Genomic DNA, 18,448 nt, shown 5'->3' on the forward strand with positions numbered 1-18,448 from the left:
TTATGGCACCCGCGGATACACCCGTGGGCACAGTCATATAATAAATATTTATTAAACTGATAGCACATAATAATAAATATTTATTAAATTGATAAAAACATGTACCAATCTTAGCCAAAAGTTCTATGAGTTACCTGGCGCCTGTAGTCTTCTTTTATATCATTTGATTGCCTCCGCTCGCTCAAAGCTTTCGGGGTGACACTAAATTGAGATGCATGTGCTCTACAGTCTACACAGACACACACGCGGGTATGCGGGTTTGCGGGCACGGGTAGAACATTTTCATACCCACGAGAAAAAACCCGTCGGGTTGAGAATCAAACCTGTACACGTACCCACGGGTACAAACTCACACCCAAACCCGCACCCTATAGGGTTTTTACCCACGGGCACACGGGTAAAATGTGCCCGTTGCCATTCCTATCCTTGAGGGTCTTATCAATCAGGATACCTACTCCATTTTTGTCTGCCAGTGTCTAACAAATAAATAAAATAAGAAAATACATAATCATGTACATGATAGCTCAAATATAGAAAAATAAACCGATAAAATTGATATCATGTAGTTCAAAGTTACTAATTACAAAGATATTATAGAACCAACAACATGACTTAAAAAAATCAGTAGCATATTCTCTTTTAGGCGTAATCCACAAATCCACAAATATATATAACAGATAGTAGATAGTTGACATTAAACGTTCAATACTTTCACATCGCAAAATGAAACAACTCATACTATATAGCATGGCGCCCCATATGGTAAAGCAATGGAGAAGAAATATACACTGCATTGTTCACTACGTGAATTATAGGGTTACTTTTTGCGTCAATATGGCCAGCGGGAGTATTCTCTGCCGATTAATTTCATAGCCCATATTAAGGTTTCTCCAATTTTTAAATACCTTTTGTCTCATGTTTCCATGTCCTCTAGTAGTAGTAGTAACAGAAAAAAAATTGCAAATCTGTCGTGTCATCAATCTCTACTACTCTTTAAGTCTCTATTGTAGGCGTCCACAGCACCGGTTCTGCCCGTCGTTTCAACACCCGCGCTCCCTACCGCCGTCGCAATCAACGCCCACTCATGGATCCTCCCCCACGATCCGCACACCCCCACCCTTCCATCGCCGGCCCTCTGCCGCAAACCCCGCACGTGTCGCCTCCGCCGCAATCAGCTGCTTTCCTCTTCACGCCAGAAGTCCCTATCCCCTCCGATGGCGCGAGGTCGCGAACAGGAATAGCCTTGTTCTCTCCTTCAACGGGGCAACGACTCACCGGATGCCTCGCTTTAGAGCCCGAGATCTATCCAACCTACGAACGGGATCCCGATGCCCATGGCGGCCTCGGTTCTTCTCGCTGCGTCACATCCACGGGCGAACCCGCCGCCTCCCGCACCATGCCTGCGGGCGCCCGCTTCTCCTCTCCGGGCCTCCTCTGTTCTCCGCGATTCCTCCGCCGCCCAGGCAATAACCCACTTGATCCTGCAGAAACCCCTCACGCGATCCACGCCAATTCAGCCACCGCCGATGCAGGGTTTCGCCCCGCCCACCTCTGTCTCCATACACCGGCACCTGCCGGCCGGGTCCAGGCCCGGGCCTCCAACTCCATCAGGTTCTCGCTCCATGCCGCAGAGTGCCTCCAGGCGTCGTTCCACGCCGACCTGCCGATGCCGTCCAAGAAGCCCACCGCCATTGCCGTCCCTAGGCACGCTGCGGCGCCGCGCAAGTCTGGCGGCGGCGGCAAGAAGCAGCTCAACCTGTTCCAGCGCGCGGCGGCGGCCGCGATAGACGCGTTCGAGGAGGGGTTCGTGGCCAACGTCCTCGAGCGGCCCCACGGGCAACCCAGCACGGCCGACCCGGCCGTGCAGATCGCCGGCAACTTCGCGCCCATCGGTAGAGATGTCCAAACGGGCCGCCCGGCCCGGTCCGGCCCGGGCCCGGTGAAGCCCGGCCCGTTTTAGGCCCGGCCCGCCAGGCACGATTAAAAAATCGGGCCGGGCCGGCTAAGCACGCGGGCTCAATTTCTTGTCCGAACCCGGCCCGCAACGGGCCTAAACGGGCCAAGCCGGCCCGTTTAGCACGAAAAAAGCGGGCCGAAAAGCGGGCTAGGCGGGCCGAAAAGCACGTTTTAGTGTCAAAAAAGCGGGCTTAACGGGCTTAGAGCTAAACGGGCCGTGCCGGGCTAGCCCACCATGCCTAATTTCCTGTCCGAGCCCGGCCCGCTTATTCGTGCCGGGCCGGCCCGGGCCCGCATATAACCGGGCCGTGCCGGGCTCGGACCGGGCCCAAAAAGCGGACTTCGTGCCGGGCTCGCGGGCCTCGTGCTTATTGGACATCTATACCCATCGGGGAGAGGCCGCCCGTGCGCGGGCTCCCCGTCTCTGGCCGCATCCCGCCCTCCATCATCAGCGGCATCTACGCGCGCAACGGCGCGAACCCCTGCTTCGACCCCGTCGCCGGGCACCACCTCTTCGATGGCTCTGCCTCAAAGTTGCAGCCCGCTACACTGGAGCTCTGTTCGGTCGCACCCCTCGGGCCCCAACCACGGCAGCGAAACCGTCCTCACCGGTCCCCTCCTTCTTCCCCTCCCGCAGTCCAGCAAGCAGTAGCATGACCCTCTCCCCGGCGTCTCCAACTACCTTAGGCACCGCCATCGCCCTCAACGGTGAACCCGCCCAACGAGGCATGGCCGCCGGATCAGGTGCGACCCGACCACCGGCTAATCAGCTGCCCTTCCGCGATGGCAACGCCCGGTACCATCGCCCTCGACGGCGAGCCCGCCCAGCTAGGAGTGGCCTCCAGATCAGGTGCGACCCGGTCGTTGGAGAAAGTAATGTTATTTGATACAGGTTTACTCACCGCCACAGACCCATACTCGCCCCTAAGAGCAGGAAGTGACTTGTTACGAGGCAAACACTTGAGACTTATCACTGCAAATAGTGCAAGCAGTGTACCAGCAGATATAATCTTCAAGGCGTCATTTCTGGAATCATGGATAGCGCCGCAACACTTCCTTGGGCGAGTTTTTCAAGAGATTTCTCAAGATCATCACTTGGGGTATCCTTGCCTGACATGTCTAGCTGTTCTATCAATGGGAAAACCTTACTGAAAGCTTGAAGAGCACTTGATTTTACAGTACCAAGCGCATCAGCCACGACCCCTTGATTTCTAGCTGTTTTATCAATGGGCAAACACTTGATTTCTGAAGAGCACTCGATCTGTGGGGCATGGCACATTGGAGCACAACATTGAAATGCTTTGAAACAATGATGGTCCTCCAGAAATAACTAGCAGTGTTGGGGCATGTTTGTCTACAGTTCCATGTTGTCTTAGGGCCTGTTTGGATCAGCCACGGCCTAACAATTAGCCCTTGGTATCCAAACATGTCCTTAGTCAAAAGAAATAACTACCAGTGTGTTATGAATCATATGCAAAATGAATACCGATGGTATTAAAGAGTTATCCCTGGACCTTTCATTTGCAGCAATCAAGTTTTCAGGAACACTATAAGTTACAACTGATGGTGTTCCGTTCTATATCTTTCTTCAGGTCTTAAGCAAAAAACAAATGCCTTAATTTCTTTTGTTGATTTAACCCTTTTGTTCCAAAACAACGTGATCAATCATCACATTTAAATGCTAAAAAAGAACAGATGACCCATGGAAAAAGAAACTCACAGAGAACAGCAAGTGCAATCAGTACTGCTGTCACTAAACGGATTTGAGGATGATTATGATATGTAAAATAATCAGATCTACATAATCTCCTCTTAATGACTTCAGGCCAGAAATGCTGCATAGATATTATGCATTGATTTTCGATTTTGTGAAGTCCACTGCATTTTCAAATAATGTATCATCTTCATGAGTGGTGTTGGTTATTATGCTTTGGAAAATAAAGATGATCTTTACATGTTTTTAGTAGTTGTATATTGGTGAGTTATTTGGTTCATTCAAAGTACTTAGTCAAACAGTTTGTGCTGCTCAAGCTATTCGTGCAATTAAACCTCTCCATTTGGTAGACACTGAAATTTTCTCATTCGATCATTCCTCGACTGGAATTCATTGTTCCACTAATTGTTTGGTTGGTTGAGAGAACTCTCTATTGGATCCAATCCGTGTGCTGATTGTGAACTCAACAAAGCTACACAAAAATGTGTCTTAACAGTATAACACATTTATACATAAGTTATCGTGGTATTATATGTTTTCGTTGCAACGCACGGGCACTTACCTAGTTTTGTTTGAAGTGCGAACACAAGCAGGCCAGCAGGCCGCAAGCGCAAGGCGAAGTGCAGACGCTAGCCTCGTAGCCGACCGTCTGAGTATCCCTATCTGATCCGCAATATAGGGTATTTATCGGGTACCAATGACTTCGTATCCTATCCGTATCCATGTGTTTATTATCTTAGTACCCGTATATGTCCCGGTAACAAAAAATACTCGTATTCATATCCGAAAATTCGAGTTATTTTACTACCCGTATCTGGTATCTGACCCGAGTACCCGTCCCGTTTCCAACCCTAACTACAAGCCAAGTGGGAAGTGGGAGTCGAGAGGGGACGAGTGCATTAGGGTTAGTGCTTCTAGCCCATTAGGTCGGCTCCTTCTGATGGGCTAACAAAAACTCATTAATTTCGAATATTCATCGAAACCCGTCGAAGGTGGGAGCTAAAATTTGTACCTGACTCGATTTTATCATGGGTCAGGTGCGGCCGAGACCAATGTTGGAGACTTGTTCTCAAATGCTATGAGTTAAGAACAAGGCAACACAAAATGTTAAATGTTAATGTCATCCGTCCTTCGAAGCATTATTTCCCTTACGATATAATAATCTTCATACGAAGGTTATGAAGGACATACCTTCATCAACGCGATATAAGTTAATAAAAGATGTATATGAAATATAAGAGGCAAGATAAACAATTACATAACGTTATTAATTCATTGTATTATCCTGGAAAAACAGAAACAATATTGAATTACAAATGTAACTTCGGCTTGATAGAAGACAAAAAGTACAAGTGTGACGCAAAAACAAATATATGTCAGCGTGAACAGTACGGGGTTACTGTTCATCTATTTATATGCACAGGATACAGCCTGTGAGAAATTACATTCATGCCCTTTACATTTATTATTAACTTATAGACAATTCTATGAGGACTAGATAGCCTTTTCCCCTTTAAGTCGGTTCCTTTTTCCGCCATTTAGCCGAAGCTCCTTTGCACGTAGCTTCGGAGCAACTCCAACCTTCGTCACGATCATGCTTTTTACATCATACATGCTTTAAGCCCGAGTCCGAAGGTACCTATTCACATGTCACACTTGGAAGATATTGTTAAATCACGTTTTTGAGGACCTTCGGAGGACGAAGGCCCCCAAAAGTAGCCCCTCGCAGTATTAATTTGTTTAAGATAATGAATTCAGACTGCGACATGGACGAAGGCCTTAAGCCGAAGGTCCGAAAAAACACCTTCCCTTTGCTAGAATAGCAACAGTCAATGACGGATGGGCCCCCCAATTTGGAGCGTGCCGGGCGTATAAATAAGAACTCGCACCAACCTCATTTGGTACGCTGCTTGTGCCATTTGCTTTATTTTTCCCAATTTCATAGCTCTTGCTCAGCAACACTTGCTAGTTCTGAAGCTTTCTGAGCTTCGGTTAAAAAGACGCATTTTCGTCATTTTTGGAGGAGAAATGTCTCAAGACAAGAAGGCTGCTGCGGAAACGAAGCTGACTGAAGAAGAGAAGCTTTTTGAGGAGAAGAAGGTTGTGAATCCTTACATTGCTGGATTTATCGAATCAATGGCAAAAACAAATACAGAGAAGATTACTAAGGAAATACTAGAGGGCATGTCTGAAGATACTGGTGACAGTGATGATTATGATGTTGAAAGCGGGGGAGAAGATTCTGAGGATCAGCCGTGGAGGCCGAGTCATACAATTTTTGGGAAATCAACAATTAAACAGAGTCATCTTGACAATATGAGAGGAAGGTACTTTCGGGATATGTCTATTGTTAGAGCTGGTCAGATAACAACGTCCCTGCCCCCGAGGAAGACGAAGTTGTGATTTACCACAGTTTCTTCAAAACTGGGCTTCGGTTTCCATTGAGCAGGTTTGTAGTTGAAGTGCTGAAAATTTATCAGATTTACCTTCATCAGATAACCCCCGAAGCTATTATTAAAATGGGGATTTTTGTTTGGGCTGTGAGAAGCCAGGGGGTGGAGCCAAGCGCGAAATGCTTTTGCAGTATGCACGAACTTGTATATGAGACGAAGGTCATGGGCAAAGAACAATATCATAACAATTTTGGCTGTTATGGATTTATCGCTCGCCCCAACGCAAGTTACCTGGTGCCAACATTCTGGAAAATGTGGCCCGGAGCTTGGCTGGAGGAATGGTTTTATGTGAAGAATGACTTGAAGGCAAGAGAAGATATTAAGGAAGTCATTATGCGCCCCATTTGGTCCCGCTTCGGCCTCCGAAGGCCGAACGTTGAAATTGATGATGTTGCGGAAGCTTGTCAGAAGGCATTTGGTACTGTCTGCTTCTTCATTGGTACGAGAGATTTAATTCAAGAGCATATAGCCTTCAGAGTATGGCCACTTGTAGAGAACTGGGACATGCCGAAGGAGACTGTCACCAAGTCTAGCGAAGGTGACCTGGTCCGGCTGAAGTATACATTCAGATATGGGGATAAATTTGATGAACCAAACGACGACTGGCTGAAATGTATCGAAGCTACAAGTGATGAACTACTTGGATCATATTCTAAAGCAGAAGATAATGCATTATCCACAGCCTTCGGAGGCCGGGGAAAAAAGAGATTGAACAGAGTTTTTGATGCCATTGGCTTTGTTTACCCCAACTATCGCTATCCGCTGCGAGGACAGGGAAAGAAGAGAAAAACTGCTACTTCGGCCACTCCAGACGAGCCTGTGCCGAAGGGCAAAAAGTTAAAGGTTCTTACCCACCGGCCACGCTATATTGAACCGGCTGTGGTGCCTGAGTTTGGCGGGGAGGCTTCTTCAGCTGCTGAACCAAGAGAACCTGTTCCTCCTGCGCAGAAGGCTGAAGAGTCGGCTATAATGCTGAAGGCACCTTCGGTTAAGCCAGTTGAAACCAAGGTTGACAAAGATAAGGCTGAAAGGTCAAAAACTGATGAAGTAACAAAGTTGCCAGGGATTTTAAGTCCTTCAACAGAAGCAACAGCGCTGAAGGCAGAAAAGAGTTCTGCCATAACTCCTAAGAGAAGGAGGATGGTAAATGTATTTGATATTTTAGAAACAACCGACTCCATAAGTCCTGCTCCCACAGGGAGGGTTGCCGAAGCTGACAAAACGCAACCCAAAGCTGATACTAAGCAAATAGAAGTTGAGGCTACAAAAACTCAGGCTGAAACCAAGGCAGAGCCCACAGTGCCTACTGAGACGAAGCTTGCCGCCACCGAGCAGAAGGCCGAAGGAATAACTCCGGATATTAATATTGGTTTTGAAAAGAGTGCGGCCAAAGAGGCTGAATCCCTTGCCCCTGAAGCACTCTCCGAAAATCTTGATTATATCATTCGACATGCTTCGGGAAAGAGATTATCCGAAGAAGAAATTTTTGAAGCTAAACACTATGCCCGAGAACTGAAGTACCCGAAGGGGGCCTTAGTGTTTAATGGTACGGATGAAGATGATTTCTTGTACTGCCTCCCGGACAACAAAGAATTATCCGTCTGCCGAGAGATGGCCAGAAGTATGGGTTTTCCGAAGCTCGAAGCTGGCCTTTGTGCCATGATGAAAGACGATCTCGCAGATAGTCTTGCATACAACAGTCTAAAGGTACAAAAGTTGTGAATTTTGAAGCTTATGGACTCTGTAATGGAGTTTTTTTATTCTTATGTTAATCCTTTATTCTGTCTTGCAGGGCTTGATACTTAGCAATGCCCTAAGGGCGCAAAAGAATGATGAAGATAAAAGTTGCACTATAGCTCTCAATAACCTTCGATCAGAGGTTATCAAGCTGAGAAACGAGGCCACGGAAAAAGACAAGATTCTACTTTCATTGGTGGATAAAGTAAAGGAGGATGAAGCTAGCTTCAAAAATCAATCCGAGGCCCAAAAAATTGAGATTGAAGACCTTTGGAAACAGCTGGCCGAAGCCAAGGAAAAATGTGGCCTCGCAGAGGCCAACTGAGATATTAGTGAGTATTGGAAAAATTATTTAGAAAAAACAGTTGAAGAACTTCGCGCATCCAAAGAAAGATGCTTCGAAAAATCCCTGAGTTGCGTGGAGAAGATAAAGGCTAGCTTCGCCAACGTGGGAGCTTATTCCAATGAAGATAACTTTATACGAGGCGACCCTGAGGGTGTTATTGAATGGATAAGTGGAGAGGCCGAAGCTTTTGAAGAAATCTTAAGTGACCGAGGGGATGTATGTGCATTTTCTGGTGCACACGGGATTTCAGCAATCTTGGAGGATGCGGAGTGCGATCACATCAAAACCATGGTCCATGCCAAAGCTGCCTTCTCCGCGAACGTCACGAAGGACCCTTCAGCTGAAGCAACCTTAATGGGTGGAAAATTTTATAATGATGTGTGGGAGAATGGTGGCCGAGAAATGGCTCATGAAATTATGAAGAAAAGTGAAAAAGACATCCATGAGGCCTGAGCTGAAGCAAAACGAGCTGAATAAGCCGCTGAGCGTGAAAAACGCATAGGTATTGTTTCACGGCATCTTACTTCGGCATTTGTTTTTTGTGGCTTCGGACTGATTAAAAATAATTTTTCTTGTAGCTGAATTATCTCCGCCACCATAACCGTTTGATCCCCTGGCCGACCCGGAAACAAAGGAAGCACTGGAAATTATTAATATAGCCGAATCTGTTGTTGATGAAGTCGTTAACAAATTGCTTAACGAAGTTGCGGAGAAGGTTCTGAAGGAAGGCTAGTAGTTATTGTAAAAACGTTTTTAGGCGATTAATGTAACATTTGTTGAACTAAGTCTGTAATATTTGATGTGTATAGTTTTGAATCTAATATGTAAACTATTTTGCAATTTACTTCTTTGCGATGTATGAAACTTTTATATACATACCGTTTTTGAGCCTTCGGCGAAAAAATACCTTCCCTTATTTTCATGCTTCGTAAAGAAGAATATTTATGCTTCACGAGAATAGTCATGCTTCGTAAACAAGAGATTTCTTCTTTCTCATCGGAGCTAATGAAGCTGTATTTCTCAGCTTACTTTGTGCCTTAGCACCTTTTCATTTTTGTAAAGCATTCTCCGAAGATCGACTTCATTTTCAATTCGTGTCATTGGTGTGATATGATGTATGATGTGATGCTATGCGGGATGATGTGATGATATGGTGCTAGTGCCAAAGACACACACCCACGCTGAAACACACAATCTCTGCGTCCCCTTAGGAACGATCAAAATCTCTTTGCCGTTTATTTTTCGGCTTCACCGCTTATTTTTCGGTGTAAGTTCTGCATTCCCTTAGGAACGTCTTTTGAACTTCTTCGCCTTCTATTTCGGCGGTATTTTTCGCGTTGACTTTTCGTGCTTCGTCTTATATTTCGGCGGTATTTGGCTCTGCATTCCCTTAGGAACGACTTTTGAGCAGAAAACTTACATTGCGCTCCCTTGGGAACGACTTTTTGTAGCTTCGGCAAAACTTATACTGCGCTCCCTTAGGAACGACTTTTTGAGCTTCGGCAATTTTCGAGCTTCGTAAATCTGTGAAGAAGATATATTTCATTTTAATAGAAGCGAAACTATTACAAGGAATTTAAACTAGATTTGCATTACTTGTCCCTTATTAAAAAACAAACTGGCATAGAATAAAAAAGTGTTTCAGAAGGTAGGATATCTCTCAATAGATGTGCTTTGACTCCGGCACAGTACTGTTGACTGTGCGAGCTTCGGATTCCTCCCTAAAATCCCGCTGTTGTTGGGTGTGTTGGCGCCCTTCTGACTGCTGACCTCGTGAATAGGTAGGTTGTAGTGGTGGTGGAGGTGGAAGCTGTGGCCAAGAAGCCTGTGGCTGGCTAGCCGAAGCAACAGAAGCTGCAGAATGATTACCCACATATTCTGGTATGTAGGGTGAATGGCACAAAGCAGTGTGCAAGACCTGCTTCGGTTGACTCTACCGAGCTTCGGCTTCTGCGATCTCCTTCTGCTTTTGGATGGTGATTTGGCACATTCTTGTAGTATGGCCCTTGTCTTCACCACAAAATAAGCAGTAGATCTTCCTAGGCTGATCCCCATATCTTCCTTCGAAGCCCCTGGCGCCTCTGCTTCTTGGAGCTGGCGGCCAGAAAGAGCTTTGTTGCTGCCCCGAAGATTGTGAAGTATATTGTGGCCTCTGGAGCTGAATTCCTTTGTCATCACCCTGAGTGGAGTTATGAATTGACCTGACATGCCTCGGGTGGATTCTTCCTCCGAAGCCCCTGGTCATCTCAGAGAATCTGTAAGCTTCCTCCCTTCTTTGGCGGAAGTCATTGTCAGCCCGGATGTACTCATCCATCTTTTGAAGCAGCTTCTCTAGAGTCTGTGGGGGCTTTCTAGCGAAATATTGGGTCGTAGGTCCTGGTCGAAGACCCTTGATCATGGCCTCAATGACAATTTCATTGGGCATTGTAGGTGCTTGTGCCCTCAGTCGCAAGAACCTTCGGACATATGCCTGGAGGTATTCCTCATGGTCTTGCGTGCATTGGAACAGGGCTTGAGCTGTGTCTGGCTTCGTCTGAAAGCCTTGGAAACTTGTCACCAGCATATCCTTGAGCTTCTGCCACGAAGCAATAGTCCCTGGCCGAAGAGAAGAATACCATGTTTGGGCTACATTTCGGACTGCCATGACGAAGGACTTCGCCATGACTGTGGTATTGCCTCCATACGAAGATATAGTTGCTTCGTAGCTCATGAGAAACTGCTTTAGATCTGAGTGCCCATCATACATGGTAAGCTAAGGTGGCTTGTATGACGGGAGCCATGGGGTAGCCTGCAATTCTGCTGCCAAGGGAGAAGCATCATCAAAAGTAAAGGTATCATGATTAAAGTCATCATACCATCCATCTTCATTGAATAGGCCTTCCTGATGAAGCTCCATGTGCTGGGGCCTTCGATTTTGTTCATCTTGAGCAAGATGGCGCACTTCTTCAGTAGCTTCGTCGATCTTCCTTTGAAGATCAGCCAGTCACGCCATCTTCTCCTTCTTTCTTTGTACTTGCTGATGGATGATCTCCATATCCCTGATCTCTTGGTCCAACTCCTCCTCCTGGAGTGTTGGACTGGTGGCTTTCCTCTTCTGGCTTCAGGCCTCTCGGAGAGAGAGGGTCTCCTAGTTTGGGTCCAGCAACTGCAAAGCAGCAGCCCCTGGCGCTGAAGCTTTCTTCGGCGGCATGACGAAGGTCAGTACTTGCCAAAGGTGGTCGAAAGAGTTCACCGGAGGTGGGCGCCAATGTTGGAGACTTGCTCTCAAATGCTATGAGTTAAGAACAAGGTAACACAAAATGTTAAATGTTAATGTCCTCCGTCCTTCGAAGCATTATTTCCCTTAGGATATAATGATCTTCAGACGAAGGTTATGAAGGACATACCTTCATCAACGCGATATAAGTTAATAAAAGAAGTATATGAAATATAAGAGGCAAGATAAACAATTACATAACGTTATTAATTCATTGTATTATCCTAGAAAGACAGAAACAATATTGAATTACAAATGTACCTTCGGCTTGATAGAAGGCAAAAAGTACAAGCGTGACGCAAAAGCAAATATATGTCAGCGTGAACAGTACGGGGGTACTGTTCATCTATTTATAGGCACAGGACACAGCCTGTGAGAAATTACATTCATGCCCTTTACATTTATTATTAACTTATAGACAATTCTATGAGGACTAGATAGCCTTTTCCCCTTTAAGTCGCTTGCTTTTTCCGCCATTTAGTCGAAGCTCCTTTGCACGTAGCTTCGGAGCAACTCCAACCTTCGTCACGATCATGCTTTTTACATCGTACATGCTTTAAGCCCGAGTCCGAAGGTACCTATTCACATGTCACACTTGGAAGATATTGTTAAATCACGTTTTTGAGGACCTTCGGAGAACGAAGGCCCCCAACAACCAGTGGATTAAATTTTGTGCCCGAACCTAAACCAGATGTATCGGATATCCGAACTCGTGGGTAAAACTATCATCCCTAGGTGGTGCAGACACCACCAACGGTGGTGTAGATGCGGCTGACGCTAGTGTAGGAGTAGCCGACAATGGGGGCGAGCGGATGGTGTCGCTAAGGGAAGTGCTGAAGCTAGGGTTTCATGGCCGAGTGGGGATGAAGTGCGAACAATAGTATGGTTGTAGTATACAACTAGTACTAATGTTGAGTCTTTAGTTCCAATTGTGTATGCCAACCAATACTAGTGTCGAGTTTTTAGTACCAGTCCTGAGCTTTGGCGGAAAAATAGTCTTTTAGTACATGTTCTTAAAAAATCGATACTAAAGGTGCTCTATCACCAACCAGTATTAAAGAGTTAAACTTCGGTACTAGTATCGGTTCTTTGATAGAACCGATACTAAAGATATTTCTACATATTAGAACCTATTGGTGTATGAAACCGCTACTAAAGACTTGGTATTAGTACCAGTTAGGTATGCCAATCGATACTAATATATTCTGCACAAACTAGATATTTTAAATCGGTATTGAGGCTTGTAACAATACCCATTTTAAAACAATTGGAACAAATGTTTTTGGACGAAAGCTCTATTATGCAGTAGTGGTAGCTCTTTGCATTAGGGATGCACGAGTTCGTCGGAGTAACCACTATAACGTCAAAATCTAGACTAAACCGTCTTTGTTTTCTTCCTTGACACACAGTGCAATGTGTCTGAAGCCACTAACCCGCTCAAATAGCACCCCTCCCGCTCCCCCTAGGTTGGAGGGTGTATGACACGTCCCCTCGTGCTCCAACTACACACCCTCTATTATAGTTGGCCACACGGGCGGCCCGGCCCGACCCGGCATGGGCCTGTTAGGCTAGCTGTGCCGGGCCGGTCTGTTAATATGTCCACGCTGTCTGATTAAATCAGGAAAATAGCGTGAAAACCCAGCACAGGCGGGAGTTCAAACTACAACGTGTTTGTTGTAAATAGTGAATATAAAATCTAAATATATGTATACTATGTTTTGTAAAATATAATCGTGTCGGGTCAGACCAGAACTGTGGGCCGAGGCAGCGGCCCAAACACGACATGGCTTCCGTGCTGGATCGGTCCGGCACTATTAAATGGATCATGCTTTGAGCCAGCCCGTTAGGCACGACCCATTTGACCATTTATACCCTCTATGTCACGCTACTCGAAGGGAGGGATTGCTCCCCCCTCACACGTAATCTCCTCCCATTTTGTTAATCACGAATTTTGTCTGCAACTAACCTTTTTATGCTTTATCATCTGATAATAATGTGTATTAAGTACTACAAATATTATATATTTTCTTTCAAACTTTAAAAATTGATATAAAAATATCAAATGACTATAGGAAGAATAGTAGGAGAGAAGAAATAGAGGAACTATACTTAAGGAGGAGATATTTAAATATGAATTCAATACGAATATGGGGATTTGGGGAGGGAACCATTGAAATCAGCCATAGAGATGGATGTCGAATGCAACAGAGATAAATGTGGGATGTGTTGGGTTGAGTGTTAACTCCCGAATATAATACAAACCACCAGAAAAGCGCACCAATCTTAAATCAACATCGACGGCCACCACATCACATGAACAGAAGAGTGATTTTAGGCGAATGTTGAATATAAAACGTGTACAGATAAAAACTGTTTGGGAGCTGCAACAGAAAGATGGTGACATCCGTATCCATTGCATGAAAACAAAACAAGCGTCGGCCTAGCTTATCTGACGCTTGTTCCCAAACGCTGTACACGTAGCAGGAAAATATGGCAAGAGACAAAAACACCCTGCCAGGCTTAAGCATCTCAAGACAGTATTGCACCAGTACGATTTAAGGAATCGACGAGGTTTGCCATGTCTACTACTATGCTTGAACTACCTGAGATTTATATTTTACTCAAATATATGGTGTATACCTGCACGAAAACACAAAGAACCTTGTTGGAAAAAAAGAGGATGGACCACTACAATGTTCCTTGCATTCTCAAATCAGTCAACAAGTTCGGCTGCAACAACGACATTAGCCATGCATAGTCATCATCGGTGAACAACTGCTAAGACATGACTGGAACTTAAGGACAATTGATCAGTGATCCAGTAGCGCTAGCAATCTAAGAGGATCGAATTAGGCATGGATCACATGCCTCAAGATAGCCACATCAAACATGCAATGCAAAGACATATGAGAAGCAGCAATTCCTAAGGAATGATTCCAATCACATAAAGCAGGAATTAACCAAATTCTGGAAGAAGTAAAGATGAAAAGAAGGAATCTAGGAGATGAAAGAGAGATTATTACAGGTCGCGCCCTTGCAATCACACCTAATTTAGGCTGACCCGGCCCCTCCTTGTCCAGTCCAAATCCATCCATGATCAGATTTAATTCAGAGAAACCCTTTCCCAGAGAATTGAAATAACAGAAACGCACAAAACTTGCTGTTGCTTTCTTCCCTTGCCGATGGCAGCCGCCGCTACTCCGCCGGCCGCGGCAGAAGGACGGAATTGGTGGTTGCGGCGGCCTCGGCGGCGTTGGCCTCGGCGACGGACTTGAGCTTCTGGAGGTTGAGCCTGATGACGGTGTCGGCGAAGAGGCGGGTGTCGTCCTCGGTGTTGCCGTCGGGGACGTCAACGACGTAGGACTCGAGCACGACGGTGCAGATCGCGGGGTCTGCGAGCTCGGAGACGGTGGTGACGGAGCGGTAGTTCCGAAGGCGGTGCTCGCCTCCGGTGATGGAGAAGCCGAAGACCCTAGCGGCGTCGTCGAGTAGGTCGAGGCGCTCGGTGCTGGTGCTAGCGGGCAGGCCCGAGATGACGCTGACCTCGCGGAGGCGGCCGGGGCAGAGGGCGTCGCCGGCTTCGGGGTCTGGGCGGAGCGCGCAGCTCCGGATGAAGTGCTTGTACACCTGCGGGCAGTCGAAGCGGCGGACGACGGCCCAGACGGCCTCCGGCGGCGCGTGGATGCGCTGCGCCAGCAGCGAGGAGCATTGACCCTCCCCCACGGCGTAGCGGTGGTGCGCGTCCACCGTCGACCGCAGCTGCTCGTACTCCGCCGCCGTCAGACCCAGCCCCGCCGGCACCTCCGCGTCCCCGCCCGCACCCTGCTGGTCCATCGCCTCGATTGGATTCGCTGAGATGATTAGGGAAGGGGAGGGGAGGAGAGAAATGGGGAGCTGGAGTGCGAGTATGTTTAATACACGGCGAGCAATGGGGAATTGGTATCTGTGCTTTCTACCATCCCTCGCTCCCTGTCTTGCTGTTGCTAATTTGCTAGCCACCTTTGCCCACTTGCGTTCACTCGACGCTCTCCCTTTTAGAGCCTTTTTAGCCTATATCTCTAGCTATACATGTTGAAATCCAAACAGATCGGACCAACCCGGCACGAATCCGTCTTTGGCCCGGCTTGTTTAGGCTCGACCCGTTTAGGTCTGACTAGCTAACAGGTTGTGCCACTATGTGCCAGACCATGGTAATCGCGTCTTAGGCCTAAGCACAGTACAGATTGGTCCACATCGTACCGAGCCTGTCCGAAGTCCATGGTGCTTGAACAAAGTGCGAAGAAAAATGAGCAAAAAGAGGCTTGTGTGGGGTTCAAACCATGGTGGGACGGCTTCAAAAGCTTAGCTGCACTACTCTAGACAATTGAGTCATGGTTCATTTGTGTTTAAGGGGGTGTTTGGGAACAAAGTTTTTCTGCAGTTTTGGAAGAATACTGCAGTATTCTCAAATACTGCAGTATTATATACATAATGGTGTTTGGCAAGCTGGGTAAAATCTCTGTTTTCAAAACTGAAGTATTGCAAATACTATAGTTGTTTTAAGGCATTCTAAACTTAGCTCTAGACCTCAGTTTTCAAAACTGCGGTATTATAAACTACAGTATTGTCATAACTAAAGTATAGTATAGTATTTCAAAAACTGTGGTTTTCAAAAACTTTGTTCCCAAACAGGGCCTAAATGATTATAGTTGTTTCTAATATACACAAATATGCAATGCAAAATAAAAAAATAAATCGAGTCGTGCTCGGACCAGCATGTCGTGACACACCAATGGCCTAAGCATGGCACGAATAACGAGTCGTGTCGTGCTCAGGACGGACTAAAATCGTGTCGTGCCACGGGGTGCCAGGTAGGCACGACCCTCCTCATACACATATTAAACTTCACTCTACGAACAATATAGTCTACATTACAAAACAGTATTTTAGGTGACTATATAGGTGAACTGTTGGACACGGTTTTAGGAGTATAGTTGCATTGGATGCAGTCATGCCGAGACATCTAATATAGGACACGTATTTTCTGCTCTAATGCCCACGGTCAGAGTTGTACAAAACAACCACTCATATGACTCAACATTCTCATTGAAAGGAAAGTCGACGACATCAAGACACGCCCTACGCAAAGGAATGTGTCGTCATATAGAATACTCGTTCCCCTTACCCGGCCGAGGATCTGGAAATCCTGCCACATCTCCTGCTCCTCCTGGTCGTCGAGGGCGAACGCCGGCTCGCCATCCGGGGAGTTGCAATCTAGCCACATGAGGCATGGACCTCCCAGCTTGAAGGGATTCCTCTCAATGGTGAAGATGGCGGTGCTCTCCTCCTCGTTAGGGAAGAGCGCAGTGCGCACTAGGACCGGGACCTTGGGCCACCCGAGGGACCGACTTTGTGGTCGTCAGCCACCCCCTTACCCCGGTCGAAGGCCGGAGAACTGGGAATGGAGATCGCCGGTGTCGATTTGCTAAGAAAACAATTTGCATATGATAGTGCGCATCCGTAAAAGGTGAAAATATCATATTGTATTGGTTTATGCTATATGTTACGTGGATTGACACTAAATCACCAAATAACTATAATTATTTCTACTTGCAGCATCAGAGAAAAATATGTAGAGTAACTTTACATTGTAATCCACAACAAAATCATAGAAAAAGGCATAATTTGTCTATTTCTTTCTCTCCATTTGTGCCACAGATAATTGAGAATTTGCATTTTTTTCCTTAAGTCCCCAATAGTAGTTCTGTATGTCCCACTACATGCATTCAACATTATCAAATCCATCACAAACTTGTAAAGTCTACATGCTTGCGAGGTACCGATATTTGCCTTGTGGCTTGTGAATCTTGGCTCTTTGACTGAAAATTCTGGATTAGAGAATGAATTTTATCACATGAGATTAGATCTAAGCATGGGTGACCTGACCCGACCCGCCTGGAAAAAACTTGACCCAACCACTGCAACTGGCATGTACGGGCTATAGTTTTTGACATGCAACAATCCATGGGTTGAGCACATGCCATGATTTTTGACCCAAAACCCGACCCAAAGCCAAAAAAACCCAACCTGACATGCCCAATAGAGAAGCACGGGACAATCTGACCGACCCAACACTAGACACGGGTCAAGTACGAGTCATGCCAAACAACCCACAACTCGACCTTGACCCGACCCAAACCCAACGTTTGAACAAGTCTACATGAGATTAGACCATGGTTATGGTCCACAACAAAAGAAGCGATATATTACCTACTATCTTGATTTAACCTCTCATATATACACACATTACGTCCACATCTTGTCTATGAGTGCTTCTTTTGCTTGTTTGGTTTAGCACATCTCTTTGTGAAACCTTCCCTTGAACACACAAACTCTTGTTCTCAACCACATCACATTTCTTGGTTGAGCTCCTATAGGAACCAAAAACCTGCTTTCATGTGCATATGTCTTGTAGAATTCTTTCACTTCATCAAGAGTATCAAATGACATTACAACGACTAGCTTGAATCTATCTTCCTTGTAATGAGGTACAAATCACAACAAATGCAATGAGAAATATCAATGATTTATCAAGTATACAAGTCAAAATGTGCAGCATGACATTCATGAATGTTGAACATATTAGATGAGGGACAAAAATTGTTCACCGATGTTGAATTGATTAGATCTTTTTAGGTGTATTGAATCTCTCACAAGAATCAGCATGATGCGGAGCTTCATCAGAACCATGGATAGGACTAGACATAGTTCATCTATTCCAAGTTTTACCTCTTTTTGGTTGGTTTTGAGTTGTTTCTGACTTAGAAACTGAAATGATGAACTTACGAACATGTGAATCAAAGACTAGACAAACTAGTTAGTTCGAATGGTTGTGATGTTCATCAAGCACCAAAATCAATTAGAGAATATGGTTTAACTCCATTTCCATTTCACTTGGGACCGAAGTTTCTTTTCTCCTTCGTTCATGTCTGTCAGTCAAGTTCATG

General features: G+C 45.9%; 1 protein-coding gene and 1 pseudogene across 1 annotated transcript; one reads left to right on the top strand and one right to left on the bottom strand.

Moving 5' to 3' along the window:
• The first annotated feature begins 1,328 nt into the window (after positions 1–1,328).
• Positions 1,329–3,919, top strand: LOC103637702 (9-cis-epoxycarotenoid dioxygenase 1, chloroplastic-like; annotated as a pseudogene).
• A 10,040-nt stretch (positions 3,920–13,959) lies between these two features.
• LOC100284319 (uncharacterized) lies at positions 13,960–15,442 on the bottom strand. The gene has a single exon (NM_001157214.2). It carries the CDS (start codon positions 15,294–15,296, stop codon positions 14,658–14,660), a length of 639 nt encoding a protein of 212 aa, NP_001150686.2. The 5' UTR covers positions 15,297–15,442; the 3' UTR covers positions 13,960–14,657.
• Between the last annotated feature and the right edge of the window lie 3,006 nt (positions 15,443–18,448).

The sequence above is a fragment of the Zea mays genome, chromosome 1 (assembly GCF_902167145.1).
Source record: "Zea mays cultivar B73 chromosome 1, Zm-B73-REFERENCE-NAM-5.0, whole genome shotgun sequence".
NCBI lineage: Eukaryota > Viridiplantae > Streptophyta > Magnoliopsida > Poales > Poaceae > Zea > Zea mays.

Bases quoted from the DNA above. Each gene is read 5' to 3' on its own strand.
- LOC100284319 (NM_001157214.2), bottom strand. From the start codon at position 15,296: ATGGACCAGCAGGGTGCGGGCGGGGACGCGGAGGTGCCGGCGGGGCTG.